Source organism: Mesoplodon mirus, assembly GCF_964341445.2.
Source record: "Mesoplodon mirus genome assembly, chromosome: 1".
NCBI lineage: Eukaryota > Metazoa > Chordata > Mammalia > Artiodactyla > Ziphiidae > Mesoplodon > Mesoplodon mirus.
This window is the reverse complement of record NC_138976.1, coordinates 12,776,262-12,802,913: the sequence shown is the minus strand read 5'-3', so window position 1 is coordinate 12,802,913 and position 26,652 is coordinate 12,776,262. Positions and strand designations below refer to the sequence as shown.

The following is a 26,652-nucleotide window of genomic DNA, read 5'->3' as shown; positions in this document are numbered from 1 at the left end:
CAAACCAGCTCTACAACAAATGCTAAAGGAATTTCTCTAAGTGGGAAACACAAGAGAAGAAAAGGACCTACAAAAACAAACCCAAAACAATTAAGAAAATGTCATAGGAACATACATATTGATAATTACCTTAAACGTGAATGGATTAAATGCTCCAACCAAAAGACACAGGCTTGCTGAATGGATACAAAAACAAGATCCATCTATATGCTGTCTACAAGAGACCCACGTCAGACCTAGGGACACATACAGATTGAAAGTGAGGGGATGGAAAAAGATATTCCATTCAAATGGAAATCAAAAGAAAGCTGGAGTAGCAATACTCATATCACATAAAATAGAATTTAAAGTAAAGAATGTTACAAGAGACAAGGAAGGACACTACATAATGATCAAGGGATCAATCTAAGAAGAAGATATAACAATTATAAATATATATGCACCCAACGTAGGAGCACCTCAATACATAAGGCAACTGCTAACAGATATAAAAGAGGAAATCAACAGTAACACAATAATAGTGGGGACTTTAACACCTCACTTACACCAACGGACAGATCATCCAAAATGAAAATAAATAAGGAAATGGAAGCTTTAAATGACACAACAGACCAGATAGATTTAATTGATATTTATAGGACATTCCACCCCAAAACAGCAGATTACACTTTCTTCTCAAGTGTGCACGGAACATTCTCCAGGATAGATCACATCTTGGGTCACAAATCAAGCCTCAGTAAATATAAGAAAATTGAAATCATATCAAGCATCTTTTCTGACCACAACACTATGAGATTGGAAATGAATTACAGGGGAAAAAAATGTAAAAAACACAAATACATGGAAGCTAAACAATACATTACTAAATAACAAAGAGATCACTGAAGAAATCAAAGAGGAAATCAAAAAAATACCTAGAGACAAATGACAATGAAAGCACGATGATCCAAAACCTATGGGATGCAGCAAAAGCAGTTCTAAAAGGGAAGTTTATAGCTATACAAGCCTACCTCAAGAAACAAGAAAAATCTCAAATAAACAGCCTAATCTTACACCTAAAGGAACTAGAGAAAGAAGAACAAACAAAACCCAAAGTTAGCAGAAGGAAAGAAATCATAAAGATCAGAGCAGAAATAAATCAAATAGAAACATTTATTCTATAAAATTAGAAATGAAAAAGGAGAAGTTACAACAGACACTGCAGAAATACAAAGCATCCTAAGAGACTACTGCAAGCAACTGTATGCCAATAAAATGGACAACCTGGAAGAAATGGACAAATTCTTAGAAAGGTATAAACTTCCAAGACTGAACCAGGAAGAAATAGAAAATATGAACAGACCAATCACAAGTAAGGAAATTGAAACTGTGATTAAAAATCTTCCAACAAACAAAAGTCCAGGACCAGATGGCTTCACAGGTGAATTCTATCAAACATTTAGAGAACAGCTAACACCCATCCTTCTCAAACTCTTCAAAAAAATTTCAGAGGAAGGAACACTCCCAAACTCATTCTATGAGGCCACCATCACCCTGATACCAAAACCAGACAAAGATACTACAGAAAAAGAAAATTACAGACCAATATCACTAATGAAAATAGATGCAAAAATTCTCAACAAAATACTAGCAAACAGAATCCAACAACACATTAAAGGGATCATACACCAAGATCAAGTGGGATTTATCCCAGGGATGTAAGGATTCTTCAGTATACACAAATCAATCAATATGATACATCATATTAACAAATTGAAGAATAAAACCCATATGATCATCTCAATAGATGCAGGAAAAGCTTTTGACAAAATTCAACACCCGTTTATGATAAAAACTCTCCAGAAAGTGGGCATAGAGGGTGCCTACCTAACATAATAAAGGCCATATATGACAAACCCACAGCAAACATCATTCTCAATGGTGAAAAACTGAAAGCATTTCCTCTAAGATCAGGTACAAGGCAAGGATGTCCACTCTCACCACTATTATTCAACATAGTTTTGGAAGTCCTAGCCACCATAATCAGAGAAGAAAAAGAAATAAAAGGAATACAAATTGGAAAAGAAGTAAAACTGTCACTGTTTGCAGATGACATGATACTATACATAGAGAATCCTAAAGATGCCACCAGAAAACTACTAGAGCTAAGCAATGAATCTGGTGAAGTTGCAGGATACAAAATTAATGCACAGAAATCTCTTGCATCCCTATACATTAATGATGAAGAATCTGAAAGAGAAATTAAGGAAACACTCCCATTTACCATTGCAACAAGAAGAATAAAATACCTAGGAATAAACCTACCTAGGGAGACCAAAGACCTGTATGCAGAAAACTATAAGGCACTGATGAAAGAAATTAAAGATGATACCAACAGATGTAGAGATATACCATGTTCTTGGATTGGAAGAACAAATATTGTGAAAATGACTACACTACCCAAAGTAATCTACAGATTCAATGCAATCCCTATCAAGTTACCAATGGCATTTTTTACGGAACTAGAACAAAAAATCTTAAAATTTGTATGGAGACACAAAAGACCCCAAATAGCCCAAGAAGTCTTGAGGGGAAAAAAAAAATGGAGCTGGAGGAATCAGATTCCCTGACGTCAGACTATACTACAAACCTACAGTAATCAAGACAATATGGTACTGGCAGAAAAACAGAAATATAGATCAATGGAACAGGATAGAAAGCCCAGAGATAAACCCACGCACTTATGGTCAACTAATCTATGACAAAGGAGGCAAGGATATACAATGGAGAAAAGACAGCCTCTTCAATAAGTGGTGCTGGGAAAACTGGACAGCTACATGTAAAAGAATGAAATTAGAACACTCCCTAACACCATACACAAAAATAAACTCAAAATGGATTAGAGACCTAAATGTAAGACCGGACACTATAAAAACTCTTAGAGGAAAACATAGGAAGAACACTCTTTGACATAAATCACAGAAAGATCTTTTTTGATCCACCTCCTAGAGTAATGGAAATAAAAACAAAAATAAACAAATGAGACCTAATGAAACTTCAAAGCTTTTGCACAGCAAAGGAAACCATAAACAAGACGAAAAGACAACCCTCAGAATGGGAGAAAATATTTGCAAACGAATCAACAGACAAAGGATTAATTTCCAAAATATATAAACAGCTCATGCCGCTCAATATTAAAAAAACAAACAACCCAATGCAAAAATGGGCAGAAGACCTAAATAGACATTTCTCCAAAGAAGGCATACAGATGGCCAAGAAGCACATGAAAAGCTGCTCAATATCACTGATTATTAGAGAAATGCAAATCAAAACTACAATGAGGTATCACCTCACACCAGTCAGAATGGCCATCATCAGAAAATCTACAAACAACAAATGCTGGAGAGGGTGTGGAGAAAAGGGAACCCTCCTGCACTGTTGGTGGGAATGTAAATTGATATAGCCACTATGGAGAACAGTACGGAGGTTCCTTAGAAAACTAAAAATAGAATTACCATAAGATCCAGTAATCCCACTACTGGGCATATACCCAGAGAAAACCATAATTCAAAAAGACACATGCACCCCAATGTTCATTGCAGCACTATTTACAATAGCCAGGTCATGGAAGCAACCTTAATGCCCATCAACAGACGAATGGATAAAGAAGTTGTGGTACATAAGTACAATGGAATATTACTCAGCCATAAAAAGGAACGAAATTGGGTCATTTGTGGAGACGTGGATGGATCTGGAGACTGTCATACAGAGTGAAGTAAGTCAGAAAGAGAAAAACAAATATCGTATATTAACGCATATATGTGGAACCTAGAAAAATGGTACAGATGAACCGGTTTGCAGGGCAGAAGTTGAGACACAGATGTAGAGAACAAACATATGGATACCAAGGGGGGAAAGTGGTGGGGGCGTGGGGGTGGTGGTGTGATGAATTGGGAGATTGGGATTGACATGTATACACTGATGTGTATAAAATGGATGACTAATAAGAACCTGCTGTATAAAAAAATAAATAAAATTCAAAAAATAAAAAATAAATAAATAAAAATAAATAAATAAATAAAATTCACAAGGCAGATCAAAGGACTATAATGGCCAAGACAACTTTGAAAAAGGAGAACAAAGTTGGAGGACTTTCACTACATGATTTCAAGACTCCTTATAAAGCTGTAATAACAAAGACAGTGAGGTATTGGCATAAAGATTGACAAATACATCAATAGAATAGAGTAGAGAATTCAGAAATACACCCAACACATGTTTGAGCAACTGTTTTCAACATAAGTGCAAAGGCAATGGGGGGAAAGGTTAGTATTCTCATCAAACATTTTTGAAGCTATTTGATATCTCATGTAAAACAAACAAACAAGAAAAAGTGAATCCATACCTCACATTATATTAAAAAACTAACTCAAAACAAATCATAGACCTAGACTTAAAACTATAAACTTGGAGACAAAAACATAAGAGAACATCTTTGTGAACTTGGGTTAGCTAAAGATTCCTGCTATATGACACCAAAAGCATGATCCATATGAGAACAAATCAATTAACTCATCTATCAGAATTTAGAACTTGCTCTTCAAAAGATACTGTTGAAAGGATGAAAAGACAAGGCACAAACTGGGAGAAAATATTTGCAGTTGGTATATCTGATGAATACATGTGTTCAAAATATATAAAGAACTCTCAAAACTCAACAATAAAAATAACTCAGTTTTTTAAGTGGGTGAAAGATGTGAATAGATATTTCATCAAAGAATATATTTGGATGGCAAATAAGCACATAAACAGATGCTCAACACCATTTAAAAAAATAAATTTATTTATTTATCTTTGGCTGCATTGGGCCTCTGTTACTGTGTGTGGCCTTTCTCTAGTTGCAGCGAGCAGGGGTTACTCTTCGTTGCGGTGCGTGGGTTTCTCATTGTGGTGGCTTCTCTTGTTGCGGAGCACGGGCTCTAGGCATGCTGGCTTCAGTAGCTGTGGCACGTGGGCTTCGGTAGTTGTGGTGCACAGGCTTAGTTGCTCCACGGCATGTGGGATCTTCCCAGCCCAGGGCTCGAACCTGTGTCCCCTGCACTGGCAGGTGGATTCTTTTTTTTTTTTTTTCCTGCGGTACGCGGGCCTCTCACTGTTGTGGCCTCTCCCATTGTGGAGCACAGGCGCCAGACACGCAGGCTCAGTGGCCATGGCTCATGGGCCCAGCCGCTCCGTGGCATGTGGGATCTTCCTGGACCCGGGCACGAACCCATGTCCCCTGCATCGGCAGGTGGACTCTCAACCACTGCGCCACCAGGGAAGCCCCTGGCAGGCGGATTCTTAACCACTGTGCCACCAGGGAAGCCCAACACCATTAATAATTAGGAAAATACAAATTAAAGCCAATGAGAAACCACCACACACCTGTCAGAATGGCTAAAATTAAAAGGACTGACTATTACCAAGAGCCGGCAAGGATGTGGAAGAACTAGAATGGTCATAGCTGCTGATGGGAATACAAAATGGCACAACCCACTTTGGAAAACGATTGGTACTTTCTTCAAAATTAAATGGACACCTACTATATGATCCAGACATTCTATTCCTATGCATTTACTCAAGAGAAATGAAAACATATGTTCACACAAAGACTTATACATGAATGTTCATATTACCTTTATTTGTAACAGCTAAACACTGGAATCAATCCAAATGTCCAGCAGCAATTGAAGGTATAAGCAAACTGTGGTAAATACATTTAATGGAAAACTCCTTAGTAATAAGAAGGAATGAATTATTTATGAAACAATACGGATGAATCTCAAAACATGTTGAGTGAAAGAAGCCAGACCCCTCCCACCCCCAACACACACAGAAAAGTATCTGCTGTATGATTCCGTTTATATAAAATTCTAGAAAGGGCAAACTCATCTTGACTGAAAACACATCCATGGTTGCCTGGCAGTGGAAGGTAGAGGGCAGGGAGGAGAGGAACAAAAGGATTATGAATGGACGTGAGGAAACATTGCGGGTGATGGATATGTCCATTATCTTCATTGTGATGATGGTTTTATGGGTTTATATATATATATCAAAACATAGCAAGCTGCAAAGTTCAAATATTTGCAGTTTAACTGTACTTTAGTTAAAGCTGTTTTTTAAAAAATTTATGAGACACATAGGCTATCTGCATAGTCTCAAAATATCTCCCCACAAGATACTTAATGATTACAAAGGGAAAAGTAGTAACTTTATAGTTGAGAAACCTAGCAGATACCACCTTGACTAAGTGATCAATATTAACATCACCAGACATCTTGACATCATGTATCTCTCCTGATATGCTGCACTGAGAAGGTCACAGCATCGCTTTTGTGGTATTCTACCAAAAATGTGTAATCTGAATTTAATCATGAGAAAAATCAGACAGAACCAAGTTGAGCGACACTCTTAAAGAAATAACCGGTCAGTACTCTTCCGAAGAATCAAGGTCATGAAAAACAAAGACAGGGCCTCCCTGGTGGCGCAGTGGTTGAGAGTCCGCCTGCCGATGCAGGGGATACGGGTTCGTGCCCCGGTCTGGGAGGATCCCATATGCCGCGGAGCGGCTGGGCCCGTGAGCCATGGCCGCTGGGCCTGCGCGTCCGGAGCCTGTGCTCCGCAACGGGGGAGGCCACAACAGTGAGAGGCCCGCATACCGCAAAAAAAAAAAAAAAAAAAAAAAAAAAAAAACAAAGACAGACTGAGGAACTGTTACAGCCCAGAGGAGACCAAATAAGGAGAAATAAAAACTGAAGGCAATGAGGGAATATGGGGTGGATGCTGTACCAGAAAAAGGTAATTAGTAGGAAAACAGGAAAAATGCAAACAAGGTGTGTAGATTATTTAGTAATACTATATCAATGTTAATTTCCCAGTTTCAGTAATTATACAAGATGTTAATATTAGGAGAAGCTAGATGAAGGGTGTATGTCCTGCATATGAATAGTCATGGCAGCTTTATTTATAATATCCTCAAACTGGAAATAACCCAGCTGCCCATCCATTGGTGAATGGATAAATTAAGTTGGGGTATATTCATAATGGAACACTCTTCAGCAATAAAAATACAAACTACTGACACAACAAACATGGATGAAGCTCAAAAACATAATTCTCAAAAAAAAAAAAAAAGACTCAAGAGAGTACATACTGTATGATTCCATTTATATGAATTTCTTGAACAGGCAAAACTAATCTGTAATGAGAATGCAGATCAGCAGTTGCCGGGGCTGGAGGTTGTGAGGCATGATGGCAAAAAGGCACAGAGGAGCTTTCGGGGATGATAGCAACGCTCTTCTCACTTATCTGATTTTGAAGACACAGCTGGTATCTATCTCATTTAAACTCAGTCTTGCAGAATACTTAAATATAGAGTTGTAGAAACGGGACGGAAAGTTATTCCCTGTAGCGACAGTGGCGTGAGCAAAGCCACAGAAGTGGGAGATTGAGGGGAATAGAGGGACCAGCCGATCACTTTTTTTTTTTTAATTAACTGTGCGCATAATTTGCATACAACAAAATGCACCCATTTCAAGTCGACAATTCGAAGAATTTTAAGAAATGTATACAGACCCGTGTGACCACCATTCCATAGGGAGCTTCCTTTTCAAAATTACCACTTCAAGCTGTTTTTGTTTACTGTTTGGATATGGAATGGGTCGTTTGAACATTGATTCTGGAACAAATTTAAAGCAGGACACTTAGAAGGTTTCCCCCTCAGTTTGTCAGACCTACTCACTGGTCTTGAATGACAGCCCAACCTCCCACATTTCATGCCACGAGATGCCAGGAAGACCACACTTCTGGGATTCACCCAAACAGCCCCAGTCTGCGGTGTGGACTCAACACTCTGCTCCAGGTCTGACTCCCTGGCTCTGCAGACGCCCTGACCCCATGATCTAGCTCCTGACACCATCCTCAGGCCTGTCTCCTGGTGTCAGGACCCACTTCTTCAGTTTACCTGCCTGTCATCCTACCCGTCCAACTCTGCAAGCTGCCTTGATCGCAGCAACACCTGCTGTGTCCTGTTAAGACACCCCCTAAAGTAGTCTCAGCTTCCTGGGGACCCCTCGCCCCAGCTCCCAGCACACAGGACCCAGGACCAAGTTGCAACCATCATAGAATTCAAGCATCATGGGGACGAAGTGCCACCTACCTGAGCCACAAAGAGCTGGAACTCGTCAGGCAGAATCCATGAGCGAGGGTAGAAGTTGTACTCCTCAGGAAAGAGATTCTGCATGATTCTTACTGCTCTGCTCAGAGTAATTTTACGCACCGTCTCCGTCATGCCTGGGGAGAAGAGAAGTTGTGAGGTTTTAACAACAGTGGGCCACTAGCTATAAAACAGCCATAATTGGGGACTTTTCAAACCACCCACCCGACATATTCACTTTTTCAGACAGGATTTTAAAAAAAGGGCTGAGTGGTTCCCCACAGCAGTGATTCATGGTTTGGAAAGACCTAGCAAATTAATGAAAAACTTGAGGTAGTAGATGGATATTTTTTTCTCATAAAAATGAAACATCAATTTAAAAGAATGAATTTCCACCTAGTTTATTATTCCACTCTTTGCCAGCCCCCTAGATAACAAATAAAGAGAAGAATTCATATCTTGCACTTAAAACTTAATATCCGCTCTAATTCTGGGCCACCGTGCACAACTCTGGGATTCCTTCCATCTCATACCCTGGAGAATATTAACTAGTGGACTCTGGTTACATTATGAGAAGCTTAATTAAGTTGCTTTGTTTTAATCTTTCATGAGTATTAAAGGTATAAAACAGAAAAATACACACCTTTCAGCAGAACATCTGTCTCCTTGAAATAAGGACACGAAGTGGAGAGGTTAGCACGATGTAATTTATAGTTGAACGGGGAAAAAATGGAATCTGTAGGAGTTCTTCAGTTATGAGTACTGAAACTGACATTGATCATATCTCATTAATTTGCCCAGAGGGGACGGAAATGTCTCACTTATGAAACATTTTAAAAGAATGGTAGTTTTTTTCCTTGTCACATCTTTAGAAATGCTGACAAGAAAAGAAACGGAGTATATATCTTAGCAAATTTTAGGCAAATAGGTAAAAATTATTTAAAATTTTAGCATGCTTATTTCTTAAGGCAAATATCAGTGCTCAAAAAAATGGAGACTAAAAATGGCCTTCACCCTGAAAGGGGCTACACAGTTCCATCAATAACTAGAAATCTGCTAGCAAAGTCATTTTTAATAGAAAGTACAAAGTTCCAAGTCAGCTTGGCAGGTCCAAATTACTGCATTGCAAATGGGCAAAGTCAGAATGCATGAGGTTTCTCTAAACTACGTTCAGGAAGCAAAGGGTGAACGTTGAGAATGAAGGCTTTAATAATCTACTTCTTGCTTCCCTCAGCATATTAAAAAGAGCAATAAAAATCTAAAAGATGGCAACTTCAAGATGTCAGTGCCTAGGTTCTTAGTTCTTGTTTAGAAGGAGACAGAGAAGGATTAAATAAGAAATAAAGGAGCTTTAAAGGCACTAATAAACTGTGCTCTAACACGGCTTCTCCAATATTAGAGAAAACTCACTGCGGACACTTTTCCAAACTTCCCAAGAAATCAGTATGAGTCCAGAAAATGAGAGCTATTTCCTTTTATTCCCCCATGAAATTAGAATTTATGAGTTATGAACACTGGAGCTGAACACAAAATTTGGAAATGTTTTAGTTGTATTTCACATTTTAGTTATAGTATTAAACTAAAAACCTGCTTAACTGAGTGCAACACAGCACCTTACAGCAGATACGTGATGCCCCCTGGCCAAACAGTGTTGTGGTATTGTCCGAGTTTTAATGGCAATGTGACAGGAGAAGGTTTGCTTTCAGAAATCTCTCGGCAGGTCAGAAGGACTCACATAACACACATAGGAGTGCTGTGAGTACACGAGTGTGGTTCGAATGCTCCAGAGAAGTTTTGTGAAAACCAATGTCCAGCAAATGGAGTACGTATTCATTTCAAATCTGCGATGGCTCCTTTTGTCATGTGGGTCACCAGCCCCCATGCCGGCTAACAGATCTGTTTCTGAGTTTACATCTGCGTCTGTCTCCAGATAGTTCTCTACAAAAACCAGCCAACTTAAGAAGCATCCCTTCAAGCCAGTGGCTACTTTTCCCACAGGCTGTAGACGGCGGCTCACCCCGAACCCTGCCTCAATGCCTGTCTCTGGAAGGCAGCAGTGTCAACCTCCCTCAATCCACTTTTACTGACACCTTTGTTCCTCCGCCATCTCTAAGCTGCAGGGAAAAGCATCTCTGAGCCCTCACAAGCCCCCAGGTAGTAGCTGCAAGCATGCCTGCCTCTGGCAGGGGCTCAGAGACAGATGTGGGCTCTGTCATCTCTCAGTAAGACGCGGGCAAGAGTAGCTGCACCAGAGCATATGCTTCCAGAGTACATCTGTAAAGAGGGAGGTCACTATCAGGCCATGCTGGCTCCAGACTCTGCCTACCTTCTGCAAGCAGCTGCAGCACGTGACCCCTCCCTGTGACGCCTGCCCGAGGCTCTGGGACCCATTCTGACCTGAGGTAGAAGCTCTAGGTCCAACCATTAGCCCATTAGCTCCCCTTTGGGGAGCTTGGACCCTTTCTTTGTAGTCCAGTTAGATAAGGAGGATTTTAACTACTTCTCTGAGGCTCTGGTGCCTGTCCCCAAAGTCTGGTCACCGGTCCTTGGTTCCTGGTGCCTGAGTGGCTGCCTCAGCGATGCCTTTGCCCTGCAGTCTCTGATGTTCCTTCTCTGTTCCCCCTAAGCCTCCCCTGCAAGGGCTGGGGTCCTCCTGTGACTTGAGCCCACTGGCTGGGCTCCTGCTATACCAACAGGTTCTTTTGAGGCTGACCGTCTACTACACTTCTCAAGAAGGTCTGTTCCTAGATGTCCCTATTGTGGCCGTTCCCTTATCGGTTGGGAAAAACCCCTAACTCAGGCTGGAGCTTCTCACCCAAGAACTTGCCTCCTGCCACTGCTTCTGGGCCTGGGTTCTTCTGTCTGCCTCACTGGAGTCCCAGGGCCTCGGGTGGTCTTGGGCCATTGGTGTTACACAGGAGTCTGATCCTCAGGCTTGCCCACACAGGCCTACTTAGCCCAATTTAAGACAAAACGAAACCAATCAAACACACAATCTGAGCTATGTTGGGAGTGCTATTCAATCCAAGTATAATTTATAACAATAATTCTTGGCAAAACCACCAAACAACAAGCAAACGTTGATACTTTCAGATCCTGGATACTGCAGTGGCCTCTTAGCTGTTTCCTCTCTCAGCCTTTCCAGCCCAAACCCCCCACCTGCACCCCTGCCTCCAATGCATCCCCTCTGGCAGATCTTTCCAAATTGCAGGCTGGGCCACGTCACTCTCTAGCTTAGAAACTTCTCAGTGGCTCCCGGTGAACTTTGGGCCCTGCCTTTCACCTCTCCACTGCCCTATCAAACTTGACCCTTTCTAACTAGTATGGGCCACGTGCCCTTTGCTGAACGAGCAACGTGCAAAGCATTCCATGTCTTTGCACTCCGTCTGCTCCCTTGATTTGCATGGGGGACAGGCCCATCCATCCCTGGAGGCTCAGTTCACATTCAATCCTCTTTTCCAGGATCTCTCGCCCTGCCTGCCCCCCAAGCAAATCTGGGTTAGGTCACGTGCCCTTGTTCCAAATTCTCACAGCATCCCAAGCTTCCTCTGGCATGGCGCTTATTTTGTATTTGACTTCCCTCTTTACGTGCTTTTCTCCTTGTTTTTGTATCCCTAGCCCAGACCAGTGCTTGGCAGATGGCTGTCCCCAGAGATCCCTCCCTGGAGCCCCCTCCTCCTCTGACAAAGTCCCCTCCTCAGGGTGGGCTCTCAGACACCACCCGCCACGTGTTGCTGTACATCTCAGACCCGGAAACTCAGCAAAAAAACTGTTGCTTGCAAAGCTGAGAATTGACGGTTCTAGGCTTTCTTAAGGCAAAGACATATCTAAATCAGATTATTTTTAGTGAAAGCTTAATTCATCAGTTAAGATATAATAACATATCTTGAAGGAAATTGCCCATAGAAAAGTGGCTAAAATCTAACGTGCTGACACGAACAAAATAAATTACTTCCATATGCGTATCCAAAAGTTTTCAGTTTATTCAGCATGTGAAGTGTTTATCCTTGCCTGGCACGTCCACTAGAACTTGCTCTAAGTAATACACAATGCATACAAAATGCATCTTCAGAATAATGGGATATATCACAGACAGAAGATAAGCATGGACACCAACTGGAGCCAAAGGACAGACCATTCTGGAATCACCCCATTGCTAAGGATTGTTGTCTTTCACAGGGCAGAGGGTGGGGCAGCCCTGGCCCACTGCCTACAGGCCTGCTTTGTCATTGGAGCTAATTAATTGCTGTTAGTAAAGTGGAAAATTGGACGTACCTATCCCTGGCACATGGAATAGGAGATGGGGCAAACGTGCTTCTTTAGAATGAATATTCTTATATCACCTTTAATGAAACTAGTCCTTTGAGTGCATTTTTTTCTGTATTTCTATTTGCATCCCAAATGTAGAGCTATAGCGACTCCTTCCTTCCTACTCTCGGCCATCAGATGAGGCGTGAGCAAATGGGGAACATGTCAGTGAAGCCTCATTTGATAAGTCATGTCTTGGGAACTCTGTCCATAAGAGTTGTTATTCTTCCAAATTATGTTCTCTTCCAAATTATGTTCTCCCAATATCCCACTAAGTCCTTTCAGTGGCATCAAACGTCATCTTTTATGAGCAGCAAGACAGAGAAAATAACAGTTATCCCATTAAACTGTGCAAGAACCCTGGCTGCGAGAGTCCTCCTTGTTCTCTGTCAAAACACTTTCTCCTCTAAGAACCAATCTGACCTTGGGTGAATTTTCTAGCTCTGTTCCCCAGGAAACCAATAAAGGGAGAAAGTTAGCTGTGTGACTAGACAACAAAGCATATGGTTAAAATGATCCCTTATTGGCATCTTGCATAAATACCTGGTAGGGAGCCACAGCTCCGGGCTTTCCTAAGTGTAGTGAATCTTGTAACTTAGCATGACCCTGGTGGGGACCCTGGAAGCTGTGCTGTGGAGGAGCTATGTGAGCTATTGGTTCCTACAAGGTTTCTAAGTCAAGGTAGACCCACATCCACCAATGGGGATCTTGTCTCTTTGCACCTGAGCTTTCACTTAAGGAGCCAAAGACTAGCTCTGGAACCCTTGCCATGACACCACTGAGAAGAAATGTCTGACACTGACTCGCTGGCAAGCTGTGTTTCCTGTCCTGTATCCTTGTAAGTAAAGCTGAGCCAAGTGGCCCATGGTGGTCTGTTTGCTTAGTTGAAAAACCTGCTAGTGGACATGGCATAACTTGCCAATATATAACGTATGGATATTGGGTTTTCTGAGAGGTATTTTCTTAAAGATGTGGCATGGAATGCCAAAGGAAAAGAATAAGTTGATCCTCCTCTTAAAAATAAGCATAAATAAAACAACTAGAGAAAACAACTACACTCTGGCTGCAACTACGTGAAAGTGATACATAACATGGTTAAGGTTTGGGAGAAATTCTAGAAATATTCACCTTGTGGTTTTGTTAAATGAGGGATGGGATTCAGGGTGGTGTGCTTTTTAAAAATTATATATTATTGTATCCTATATGGTTTGTGCCTGTTATGTTAAAACTTCTGAAAATAAGTGGGACCCTTTTGGCTGGGATCATACCCAGATTAACCAAGTGTCCCCTTCTCCCTACACATGCCCACTTAACTTAACCAGCCTCTTCACTTAGCCATTCAAAATAATGAATAGTAATCATGGCAGAAGAGGGTGGTAGAGATTGAAAGTAAAACGGAAAGGTATATGATGGGGGGGAGGTTGGGAGTGGAGAGAAGGGGCATCTCAGAGTGTTGGCACCGAGCCCCCCTTGCAGTCTCACTAGACAATAGTCTCACTAGACAATGCCTTCAGGTTAAAGGCAGAGGCTGTCCGCAGCTCCTGTTCCCAGTATGGAGACTGGTGTGTTTCGATTTTAAAATGGTACCTGCAAATAGGATACTTAAAGGAAATGGAAGCTGCCAACCCCATTTCTGTGATACCGTCCCAGAATTTTAGTACTTCTGTTTTCCGTCTCCTGCAAATTAAATAGAAATTGAAATGATCTATTTTATTTTATTTGTTTGTTTGTTTCTTATTTTAGTGCAACATGCAGCTTTTATTAATGTGAGACTAACTCTGTAGGGAAAATGGTTCATTTTATTGCTTTTAGGTCCTGCTTTCTCCTTTCCCTCCAATGGGCATAAAACTAGGGCTGCCTCCAATTCGCCATCAGTAGGTGAGACGGCAGTTACGGAGGGCCTCGGTGTGCCTGGAAGGACTGCAGGAGCCGTGGGAACATCCAGAAGTGTAGGAGGCACGGCCCCTCCCAGGACCTCACGGTCTACCTGGGCAAGCCGCACACGTAGACGTATTCAGAGTCCACATTCACTGAGTCATTGAAATGTTCCAGAAACGATGGTGAGTGCAAATGGTCTATTTTTTTTTTTTTTTTGGCCTTTTGAGAATATAGTCCCCTCATGACACTCCCATATTATACCTGAAATCCAAAAGGTGAAAGTCATGTTCTTCCGCCAGTGGAATTAGACCAGAAGAGCCTATCTTTTTTTTTTTTTTTTTTTTTTTTTTTTTGCGGTAGCGGGCCTCTCACTGTTGTGGCCTCTCCCGTTGCGGAGCACAGGCTCCAGACACGCAGGCTCAGCGGCCATGGCTCACGGGCCCAGCCGCTCCGCGGCATGTGGGATCTTCCCGGACCAGGGCACGAACCCGTGTCCCCGGCATCGGCAGGCGGACTCTCAACCACTGCGCCACCAGGGAAGCCCAGAGCCTGTCTTTTTACGTTTTGGAACCTCCAGTCTTTAAACCCTTGGTGGGTTAAGTCCTGATCACCTTGCCTCCCAAGGTCACGGCACTGAGGCAGCGTGTAGGCAGTCATTCCCAATTAAGAGCCCTCCAGTTTGATGTCAAAACACCGTCATGTTTTTGTCGAAGAGCGTACCCTGAGGCTCAGCCCTGGAAACATTTTTAAATGCCAACAATAACAGTGGATACCTGGAAACTTGTTCACTAGACCGGAGAATATGTCACTGTCGTGAAATGAAACTCCATGCCAGTAGATGTCACAAGGCAAGCGTCGGCCAAATGGGAACTAGAAGAAAGAGGGGAAATGTGATGAATGACGGGAACAAGAAGCGCAGCTCCGGCACCGAGGGTCTCTTCTGTACAAAGTCCCAGCGGCCTGGCCCACATCACATGATTTAATTCTCATAATAAGCATGTGAAGTTGCTGAGCTTCTTTCCCATGTTACAGGGGAAGAAACAGATTAAGACGGGCTAAGGAACTGTCTCAGGGTCACAACCACTAAGAGAGGCAGAGTTCTGATTCTGCGTGGCGGGCACTATACTAGTGACCTTACAGGCACACTTTTGTTAGAATCCTCATAACCATCCTAGAAAGCATGACGTCCATTTCACTGATGAGAAAATTGGGGCTGAGAGGGGTAATGTAACATGCCCAAGGCTGCACAGAGCTGCAAATGGGAAAAGTCGAGAACTGAAATGCAGGGCTGAATTCCAAACCATATTTCTCTTTATCTGAAGACCGCAACATTCAAACCAGTCCCCCCAGAACGAGCTTTCACAATCTCTTTCTATCTCTTTCTTTCTCTTCCTCTGTCTCTTACACACACACCACACACACACACACACACACACACACACACACACGGTCCACAAGGGCAGGATATATTCCCCAGTGCCTAAAACGGTTCCTGGCATTCAACAAAGACTTTTTGAATGAATGAATGAACAAACAAACCAGGAATGGTCCTGTGACTCACGATGAGATAACCAGGTTCTTTCTTCCAGGAATATGGAAATCAGAGATGCCCAGCAGCCTCTGCCGGCCCTTGCACTGGAAGTGATCAAAAGCCAGAGCCCCGCAGCTGTGCTTGGCCGTGTGCACAGCCTGACAGAGAAGCAAAGGCAGCCAGTCTGCTGAGAGGAGAAAGGAGCAGGTGCAGAGAGAAAAGCAGAGATGAGGCCATGTGGCCCTGGCAACACAGACTAAGTGGCCTCAGTTCCCAGGGCTTCTAGGTCCTCGGTCCAGACCCTTCTGAGCTCGGCTGTCCCTTCTGTCCTTGGATCCTGTAAGGCAGCCTCATACCCATAGAATGCATCCCCTTTGCACAAGCTATAGGGTTTCAATTACTTGCAACCAGAAAATCCCTCGCTGAGACCAAAGGGCCTGCTCTTTCTACTACATCTTGCTGCCTCTCAACAAGTTCTGCACTTACACAATGTATTTTTTAAATGTGTAACTCAGATGACCCTCCTTAAGGGAAAAGAGTGAGGACACGTTATTTCATATTTAGAAGCTGCTTGTTAAAATTCCAAATGGGGCTTCCCTGGTGGCGCAGTGGTTGAGAGTCCGCCTGCCAATGCTAGGGGACGCGGGTTCGTGCCCTGGTCCGGGAAGATCCCACATGCAGCAGAGCAGCTGGGCCCGTGAGCCATGGCCGCTGAGCCTGCGCATCCGGAGCCTGTGCTCCGCAGCGGGAGAGGCCACAACAGTGAGAGGCCCGTGTACCGCAAAAAAAAAAAAAAAAAAAAAAAAAAAAATCCAAATGAAGAGAAATGTTAACACATTAAATAAAATCATCCAATTTTCCCATACTAAGACTATAGTTAATCAGAATTTTTATCTGCTCCAAGTTGAGAGGGCTAAGTTCCAGTGAGAGAACACAGCATTACCAATGAAATGGTGGTGACTCAATGCTTTCCAACGATTCCAAATTAAAATGAAGGCAAACAGACTCAAGGCCTTTAAATCATTCACATTATCTCAAAACTGTGCCAAAGTGAGACATATAGTACACACTCTATTAGCATTAACAACTTCCATCTATAATTTATAGCACTTCACTCATTTTCTTTGCATCCAATGGACTGAAGTTATTAATTCAGTAGTCATAAATACAAAGAGATACAACATATGTTATTTTCTTACAGCTATTAAGTGCTAATATAGAGGAGGGAAAAATAACTTAACCAGGGAGGTTCCACTAAAAAGCAGACTATCCAAGCAAAGTTTACTAAGATCCAAGTGGCTTTGCTGCCCACACTGCAGGAGCAACACCTGCTCCATGTCAGTGGATTACTGAGGACTCCTTATCACCCTTATGATCGCCTTTCAGTTCTTGGCACTTTCATGATTCCTAAATCAACCTTTCATTCAGAGCCCTTAGCTCATTCAGTTTTGAGAAACTATCTCTTTCTAAATCAATTTTTTCGGTAATTTCTTTGTGCCAGGCACTGTGCTAGGTACCGAGAACACAGAGAAACACAATTTTAAGTAGGTCCCAGGACTTCATAATCCCACGTCTTTTTAAGATCTTTTTAAAAACTGCTTAAACAGCTAACATCATGCTCAATGGTGAAAAACTGAAAGCTTTTCCTCTAATATCAGGAATGAGACAGGGCGACTCACTTTTGCCACTTCTGTGCAACACAGTATTGGAAGTTCTAGCCAGAGCAATAGGCAAGAAAAAGAAGTAAGAAGCATCCAAATCGGAAAGGAAGAAGTAAAATTATGTTTGCAGATGACATGATCTTATATGTAGAAAATCCTAAAGATCACACACACACACACACACACACACACACACACACACACAAACTGTTAGAAATAATAAATGAATTCAGCAAAATTGCTGGATACAAAATCAATACAAAAAAATTAGTTATTTTTCTATATATTGACCATGAACAGTCCAAAAAGGAAATTAAGAAAACAATTCAATTTACAATAGCATCAAAAAGAATAAAATACTTAGGAATTAACCAAGGAGGCAAAGACTTGTACACTGAAAATTACAAAATGATGCCAAAAGAAATGAAAGACACACATAAATGGAAAGATATCTCATGTTCAAGGATTGGAAGACTTCATATTGTTAAGATGTCAACACTACTCAAAGTGATATATAGATTCAACACAATCCCTACCAAAATTCCAGTGACCATTTTTTTTTTGCAGAAATAGAAAAATCCATCCTAAAATTCATATGGAATATCAAGGGATCCCAAATAGCCAAAACAATCTTGGAAATGTCACACTTCCTGATGCCAAAGCTTATAACAAAGCTACAGTAATCAAAACAGTGCATAAGATAACAATGAGATACCATTACACAGCTTAGAATGGCCCAAATCCAAAACAGTAACAACACCAAGTGCTGAAGAGGATGTGGAGCAACAGGAACTCTCATCCATTGCTGGTGGGAATGCAAAATGGTACAACAACTTTGGAAGACAGTTTGGCAGTTTCTTACAAAACTAAACATACTCTTACCATATGACCCAGCAGTTGTGCTCCTTGGTATTTACTCAAATTAGTTAAAAACTTATGTCCACAAAAAATCCTCCACGCAAATGTTTATAGCAGCTTTATCCGTAACTGCTAAGACTTGGAGGCAACCAAGATGTCCTTCAGTAAGTGAATGAATAAATAAACTGTGGAACAGCCAGACAATGGAATTTTATTCAGCACTAAAAAGGAATGATCTATCAAGCCACGAAAAGACATGGAGAAATCTTAAATGCATATATTAAGTGAAAGAAGCCCATCTGAAAAGGCTACATACCGTATGATTCCAATTATATGACATTCTGGAAAAGGCAAAACTACAGAGACAGTACAAGGATCAGTGGTTGCCAGGGGTTAGGAGAGAGGGAGGAATAAATAGGTAAAGCACAGGCAATTTTGGGGGGAGTGAAACTACTCTATATGATACCATAATGGTAAATACATGTCATTATACATTTGTTTAAACCCATAGAATGTACACCACCAAAAGTGAACACTAATGAACTATGAACTTTGGGTGATAAGAATCTGCAATGTAGGTTCACTGATTTTAACAAATGTACCATTTTAGTGTACCGTGTTTTTGATAGTGCATATATGAGGGTAGTGATTATAAGGGAAAAAAATCTCTGTTCCTTCTGCTCTATTTTGCTGTGAACTTAAAGCATCTCTAAATCATCTCTAAATCAAAAATGATAAAAATAAATTTTAAAAACAGTATGGTACTGACATAAAGACAGACATATAGACCAATGGAATAAGATAGAGAACCCAGAAATAAACTCTCACATATATGGTCAAATGATTTTCAACAAGGATAACAAGACTATTCAATGGGGGAAAGACAGTCTTTTCAACAATTGGTGTTGGGAAAGTTGTACATCCACATACAAAAAGTTGAAGTTGGACCCTTACCTTACACCATATACAAAAATTAACTCAAAGTGGGTCAAAGACCTAATCATAAAAGCTAAAACTGTGAAACTCTTAGAAGAAAATATAGGGGATAATTTTTTTTTTTTTTTTTTTTTTTTTCCGTACGCGGGCCTCTCACTGTTGTGGCCTCTCCTGTTGCGGAGCACAGCCTCCGGACGCGCAGGCTCAGCGGCCATGGCTCACGGGCCCAGCCGCTCTGCGGCGTGTGGGATCTTCCAGGACCGGGGCACGAACCCGTGTCCTCTGCATCGGCAGGCGGACTCTCAACCACTGCGCCACCAGGGAAGCCCTAGGGGATAATTTTCATGACATTGGATTTGGCAATGATTTCTTGGATATGACAACAAAAGCATAGACAACAAAAGAAACAAATAAATAAATTGAACTTCATCAGAATTAAAATTTTTGCATCAAAGGACACTGTCAACAGAATAAAAAGGCAACCCAGGGGGCTTCCCTGGACGCGCTGAGCCTGCGCGTCCGGAGCCTGTGCTCCGCAACGGGAGAGGCCCGCTAACCACACACACACACACAAAAAAAGGCAACCCATGGAATGGGAGAAAACATTTGAAAATCGTAAATCTGATAAGGGATTAATATTCTGAATATATTTTAAAAACTACAACTCAACAAAAACAACCCAGTTAAAAAATGGGCAAAGGATTTAAATAGACATTTCTGCAAAGAAGATATACAGATGGCTAATAAGCACATGAAAAGATGCTCAACATCACTAATTATTAGGAAAATGCAAATCAAAGCCACTTCACGCCCATTAGGAAGACTATTATAAAAATAATAATAAAAAGGAAATAACAAGTGTTGATGAGGATGTAGAGAAGTTGGAGCCCTTGCACGTTGGTAACGTTAAAAACCACCGTGGAAAACAAAAATTATCACATGATCCAGCAATTCATCTTCTGGGTATATACCCCAAAGAACGGAAATCAGGGATTCAAACAGATGTTGGTACACAAATGTCCACAGCAGCATTGTTCACACTAGCCAAAAAGTAGAAACAGCCCAAGTGTCCACTGATTATCCATCAATAGGTAAACAAAATGTGGAGTATACACACACTGTACTATCACTCAGCCTTAAGAAGGAATGAAGTTTTAACACCCGCTACAACATAGAAGAACCCTGAAGACATTATGCTAAGTCAAGTAAGCCAAACACAGGAGGACAAATGTTGTATGATTCCATTTCTATGAGGTAACTGGAGTAGTCAAATTCACAGAGACAGAAAGTAGAATGGTGGTTTCCAGCAGCTGCAGGGAGGGAAGATGGGGAGTTATTGTTTAATGTGTACAGAGTTGCAGTTTGAGAAGATGAAAATGTTCTGGAGATGGATGGTGGTGATGGTTGCACAGCAACGCCACTGAACTGTACACTTAAAGACGGTTAAGATGGTAAATTTTATGTTATGTATATTTTACAGTAAAACAACAGTGACGACAAAACTCTGCTTACACCCCACCCCCCAGGCTAAGGGGCCATTCACAGCTCTATTCTGAGCTCTCTGGAGCCTGGAATGCTGCGTGGATTTTCACGGGGCAATTGAAAATTGACAAGGGCTTCTAAGACTCCCCAGTCCCCATTTTTCTCAAGTTCACCACCATCCTCCCAGTTACCTGGGTTCTAAATCTGGGAATCATCTTTCCTTTTCTCTTCTTCAAACCCTTTTGGAAAAAGCACTGGATTTGGGGTCAGAAGACCTGAGAGTTCTAGACTTGTCTCTGTTCACTTACTATCTATGAGAGCTTAAGTAACCAGGACCTCTGTGTCCTTGGTACACTGAGATGAGGAAACCACCGGGTAGTGACAGGGACCAAACAAGATAATGGAAATGAAAGTGCTTTGTATGCGCCACAGAACAATACAAATCTGAGTTCATCATTAAGTATTTTACTCATTAAGTGTGAGGAACCTACTTAGTGGCACAATGTGTCTCAGGTGCCAAAGACACATGGGAACACGTCTGCCTTCATGGAGCACACAGTCCATGGGCAGAAGAGGTTGAATCAAAGTCACATCAGTGTTATCACTACAAAGCCCGGTGAGGGCTGTGAGATGAGGCCCGGAGAGCAAGGAGAGCCCAGGGGACCGAGCACATCCGGGAAGTCAGAGAAGGGCACCCTGAGTCAGGAGACCACGTGTCCACCAGCCCCGGGGCAGCTCCAGCCGATGTCCCAGTGTCAACCTTAATAGCGCCTCTTTTCACTTTCAAATGTATCCCAGTTCGGGCAACAAATTAAATGGTCACTTCATTCCTGGGAAAGGGCTATTAGAGCCGAGGTTGGAAGGAAGACCAGGTACAAGGTGAAGAGGAAGAGTGTTCCAGGCAGAGAGAACAAGCATGTGAAAGCCCAGAGGCGGGACTTACCGGGGCCCACTGGAAACCCTGCAGGAAGGTCAAGGTGGCTGGAGCACAGCAGACGAGAGGAAAGGAGTGTGGGACGGGGCTGAAGACTGAGGCAGAGGCCGCCCACGTGGGCCTGTACCCCAGTGCCCAGTGGAACAGTAGGTCGGTCCTCGGGGAGGAGGATGACTCACTGGGCAGACTGCATAAGAGGGACCAGAGAGGGAGAGAGCATGAGCCCTAAAAGGCAAGGGGAACAGTGTGAGTGTGGCTGGGAGGTCAAGCAAGATGGGAACTTAGACGTGAGGACATGGGGAGCGTCGGAGCCACTTCAGTCCTCAGTGATCACCTTGCTGATCCCTTCAGCACGTCGTACCATGCTTATAATTTGCCTGCACTGTTAAGTATTTCATGTGTAACCCTTATGTCCCTCATAACACTACAGATTTCCAGGATCACAGCAATTGGACATACTGTCTCAGGTCCCCAGTGATGTCTAACCAGGCATCCAGTGGGCTTTAGGACCAAGGAGAATGAGAGGCATAATCCTGAGAACCCTTCTGATGCCCTCTTCCTCCCCAGTATCCTGCTGGTCAGCAAGTCTTCTGGTTTATCTCCTCATTTATTTTTTTATTTTTTTGCAGTACGCGGGCCTCTCACTGCTGTGGCCTCTCCCGTTGTGGAGCACAGGCTCTGGAGGCGCAGGCTCAGCGGCCATGGCTCACGGGCCCAGGGGCTCCGCGGCATGTGGGATCTTCCTGGACCGGGGCACAAACCCGTGTCCCCTGCATCGGCAGGCGGACTCTCAACCACTGCGCCACCAGGGAAGCCCCTCCTCATTTATTTTAAAGTTTCCTCTCCTTCCTTAAACCCCAATGCCTTAATTCGGGGCCTCCTTTCTCACTGGGATGAGGACCACACCAGCCTCCTCCTCAACCTTCCCCCTCCCCGCCCCGCCGAAGTCTCCCCTTCCTGTCTACTCGACACCCAGAGGGATGTTTTATTAAAGCTCTGACCATGTTACTCTTTCACTCACAACTCTTCCCACATCACAGCTTCAAGCCTGGTCTCGAAGACACTTCCCAAACTCCCCTCTGCCACCCCGTTTGCGTCAGGTTGGGCCATGGACACCTTGGGCACTTGCACTGTTACTGCCAGACTACTTTTGACATTGAGCGCACGGCACTTTTCTGTTTTGTGGCCTGGGTTTCTGCGTGCCATTCCTTTCGCCTGGGATCTTCTGACTCAGCTGGACCGTCCGTGAAGCTGTCTCACCAGCTCCCCCTTCTCCGGGGCCTCCATCACTTACAGCCTTCACAGGTCATTCGGCAGCAGCTCATCTGTCAGTCTGTCTGCTTTCCCACTCTGTGGACTCTTTGAAAATGAAGACACCTTCCTAAACTTGTATATCTCTAACACCAAGCCAGAGACTTTATTTTTAACCTTTGTGTGGTCAAGAATCACTTTGAGATTCTCTCCAGGAAAACACACATATGCACAAAATTTTCCATGTGATTTTAGGAGAATTCAAAGACTCCCTGAAGCCCCTAGGTGTTCACAGACACCATTGTTAGCAACATCTGCAGCGTGTTTCATGAATGAACACTTGAATAAATGGACTTGTGAGTAGCAGCTACTCAAATACACTTTCATCACCATCATCGTGAAAGTTAGCATTTATGCGATGCTTATTTCCATGTCTATGTTAAACTCTTTATATATATTACCTCATTTAATCTTCACAACAACCTCATGAGAAGGGGTTTCCATTAACCTACTTACAGATGAAGAAACCAAAGTTTGGAGAGATTAAGTAACTCTCCCAAGGACACAGAGCTAGTAGGGGCAGAGTCAGGAGCAAATCCATGTCTCTCTGATCCCAAGGCCCAGGCTCTTAACCACTGCACACAACTGGTCTTGAACTGATCGTGACGGTGGCCATTTGTCACTCATGGACTATAGTAACTAACCTACCCTGCACCCCACATGCCACCATCTTTGCCACAAAGGAAGTTCCTCCTCCAGTGCATATAGCTGTGTGGACCCAAAATCCTTTTCCCTCTGGCCCAGAAGGACTAAAGAAAAAGAAAAAAAAACTTGCAAAATAGCCAAGTTCTAATGAGAACTTGAGCACACGTCCTTTGAGCATATTTGTGCTTGAGGAACAGATATGCTGGTCACTCTTCTAACAGCTCAAAGAGCAAGTTCAAACGCTCCCGAGGGATTTTTGTAAAATGCAATTTCACAGTGAATGCTGATGAAAGCACAATTCACATTTCTATACTTTGGGAACGATTTTCTTCATAAAGCTTCTTCATGAACAGAAAACCTTTCAAGTGATTGGGCATAAAAGTGGCAAATAAGCTTTGATATGGGCAAACATATGTGTAAAGCTTCTTCTGGGGGAAATGACCCAAACTACTGCTTTAAAGTGAGGGGCCCCAAACACTCAGGGGAGGGGGACACAAGGAAGGTGTAGCAGCCAGAGCAACATGCTTGGACTAGGAAGACCCTGGCTCAAGCCCCTGACCCACTACACCCCTCCCAGAGACCTTGGCACGCTGACCTTGGCCCTCTAAGCCTCAGCAGCTCATCTACAGTGGAGGAAAATGGCCACAATAAAACCTGTCTACCTCCCTGGGCTGTTATGTAGACTGAGGTAATGGCTGGGAAAGCACTTTGTAGACAGTCAGTTGCTGTTATATGGGATAGTTATTATTTTTAATGTCCAAGGAAATCACGCCAATGAGTAACTTCAATTAAAAAAGATGCCAAGCAAATATCAAGCATCATTAGGACAGCTCTCGAATAAGAACACCAACACCACAGTGGACCTGTACTTGGGAAACCTTCCACGATGCCCTTAAGCAGAGTTAACAGATTTCTCTGCACTTTGTGGATGCCTGTGGTCCAGCCGCTGCCTTGTAGGGTGTTTATGTTTACATGACTGCCTCCCCACCCAACAGAATGCTTCAGGGTAGAGACATTTTACTCTTCTTTCTACCCTCTCCCCAACCTACCCACTGGTGGGAAGCAGCCTCTAAGATGGTCGCCACTGATCCCTGCCTCCTGGAATTCATACCCTGTGTAGTCTCCTCCCACACTGTCACAGGCTTGATCTATGTGACCAGTAGCAACAGCAGAAGTAAGGGAATGTCACTTCCGAAGTGCGTCTTTATACAAAGACTGTGCCCTCCTCTTTCAATCTCTGTCTCTCTTTCTCTCTCTCCTATTCTTCTCTTTCTCATTTTCACTCACTTTGAGGAAGCCTAGGGAGAGGTAAGAAATCAAAACCTCCTGCCAGGGCTTCCCTGGTGGCACAGTGGTTAAGAATCTGCCTGCCAGCGCAGGGGACAATGGTTCGAGCCCTGGTCCGGGAAGATCCCACCTGTCTCGGAGCAACAGCCCGTGCGGCACAACTACTAAGCCTGCGCTCTAGAGCCCACTGGCCACAACTACTGGAGCCCATGCTCCACAACAAGAGAGGTCACCGCGGTGAGAAGCCCGCACTCCACAACGAAGAGTAGCCCCCACTGACCGCAACTAGAGAAAGCCCGCACGCAGCAACGAAGACCCAAAATGCAGCCAAAAAAAAAAAAAAAAAAAAAAAGCCTCCTGCCAACAGCCATGTGAGTGAGCTTGGAATTGGATCCTTCAGCCTCAGTCAAGTCTTCAGAGACTATGGTTCTGGCTGACAGCTTGATTACAGCTTCATGAGAGGCTCTGAGCCAGAACCCCTTTAAGCCACTCTCAGATTCCTAACCCTCAGAAACTGTGTGAGATAGATGTGTGTTATTGTAAGATGCTGAATTGGGGGGAACTTTGTTACGCAGCAATAGATAATGAATACACCATTTCAGTTTTAGAACAGGGTCCTAGAGAAAGGAAGCATTCGGAGAATAAAGTAACTTAAGACTCGTATAACCTTACAATGAATATAATACTTACTGTTTATTGAGCACTTAATTATGTGCCAGGTATCTTACATATATGCCTCCATTTTGACATGAAAAAATACAATCCCATTGCTAATAAGTGGCAAACCCAGAATTTGAAGCCATGTTGGTCTATTTCCAAAGACTGTGCTTTTCAACTCCACTATGCTGGATGGATGGATAGATGGATTAATCTATGAAAAACAACTGAGCACATACATCTATTAAAAAGTGAGTTGTGATTAACACTTCAAGGACGAAGGGAGCACAGAAGAGTCAAAAGAAGGCCAGTTGAGGGCTTCCCTGGTGGCGCAGTGGTTGAGAGTCCGCCTGCTGATGCAGGGGACACAGGTTCGTGCCCCGGTCCGGGAAGATCCCACATGCCGCGGAGCCCCTGGGCCCGTGAGCCATGGCCACTGAGCCTGCGCGTCCAGAGCCTGTGCTCTGCAACGGGAGAGGCCACAACAGTGAGAGGCCCGCGTACCGCAAAAAAAAAAAAAAAAAAAAAAAAAAAGAAGGCCAGTGGAGACAATGAAAGGACTGAGCAATTGCCCTTCAAGGATGGACTGAAAATTTAGCACTCTTTTCTTCAATCGAGAAAGCAAGCTGATGGTGAAAATTCTGGTGGAAACCCACCAAATCCTGAAGGCTGTGCCCAGATGGAACACGGTTCTATTTGCCAAGTATGAGTGTATCAAAAGAAGGGGAGCCCCCTTTGAGCCTGAGAGAGGGAGACCAGCTCAGTCCTCTTCTCTGCTGCTCACATCTCAGCTAACAGCATCGCTCTCCTCCCAGACAGATGACAGGAGACCCAACTGAGGGGCCACGGGGAGATTCCAGGCTCCCTCCTGCCAGTGGAAAATGTGGCTGATGAGAAAAGGCCTCCCCGTGCTGGTGAGGGACCTGCCAGCTTCCTGATGGCAGCATCTTTGGATGGGGCTGCGGGGAAAGCCCACACGTGGGGCAACTCC

At 43.1% G+C, this 26,652-nt stretch overlaps 1 protein-coding gene across 2 annotated transcripts in view; it reads right to left on the bottom strand.

Annotated features, from left to right (window-relative positions):
• TTLL11 (tubulin tyrosine ligase like 11) overlaps positions 1-26,652 on the bottom strand; it is a 249,861-nt gene that overhangs the window by 184,869 nt on the left and 38,340 nt on the right. For both annotated transcript variants that reach the window (XM_082625340.1, XM_082625341.1), the window contains exons 2-3: positions 15,133-15,229; positions 8,177-8,310 (exon numbers count right to left, since the gene is read on the bottom strand). In XM_082625340.1, the coding sequence (XP_082481466.1) occupies positions 8,177-8,310; positions 15,133-15,229 (231 nt within the window). The remainder of the gene's footprint in view (positions 1-8,176; positions 8,311-15,132; positions 15,230-26,652) is intronic.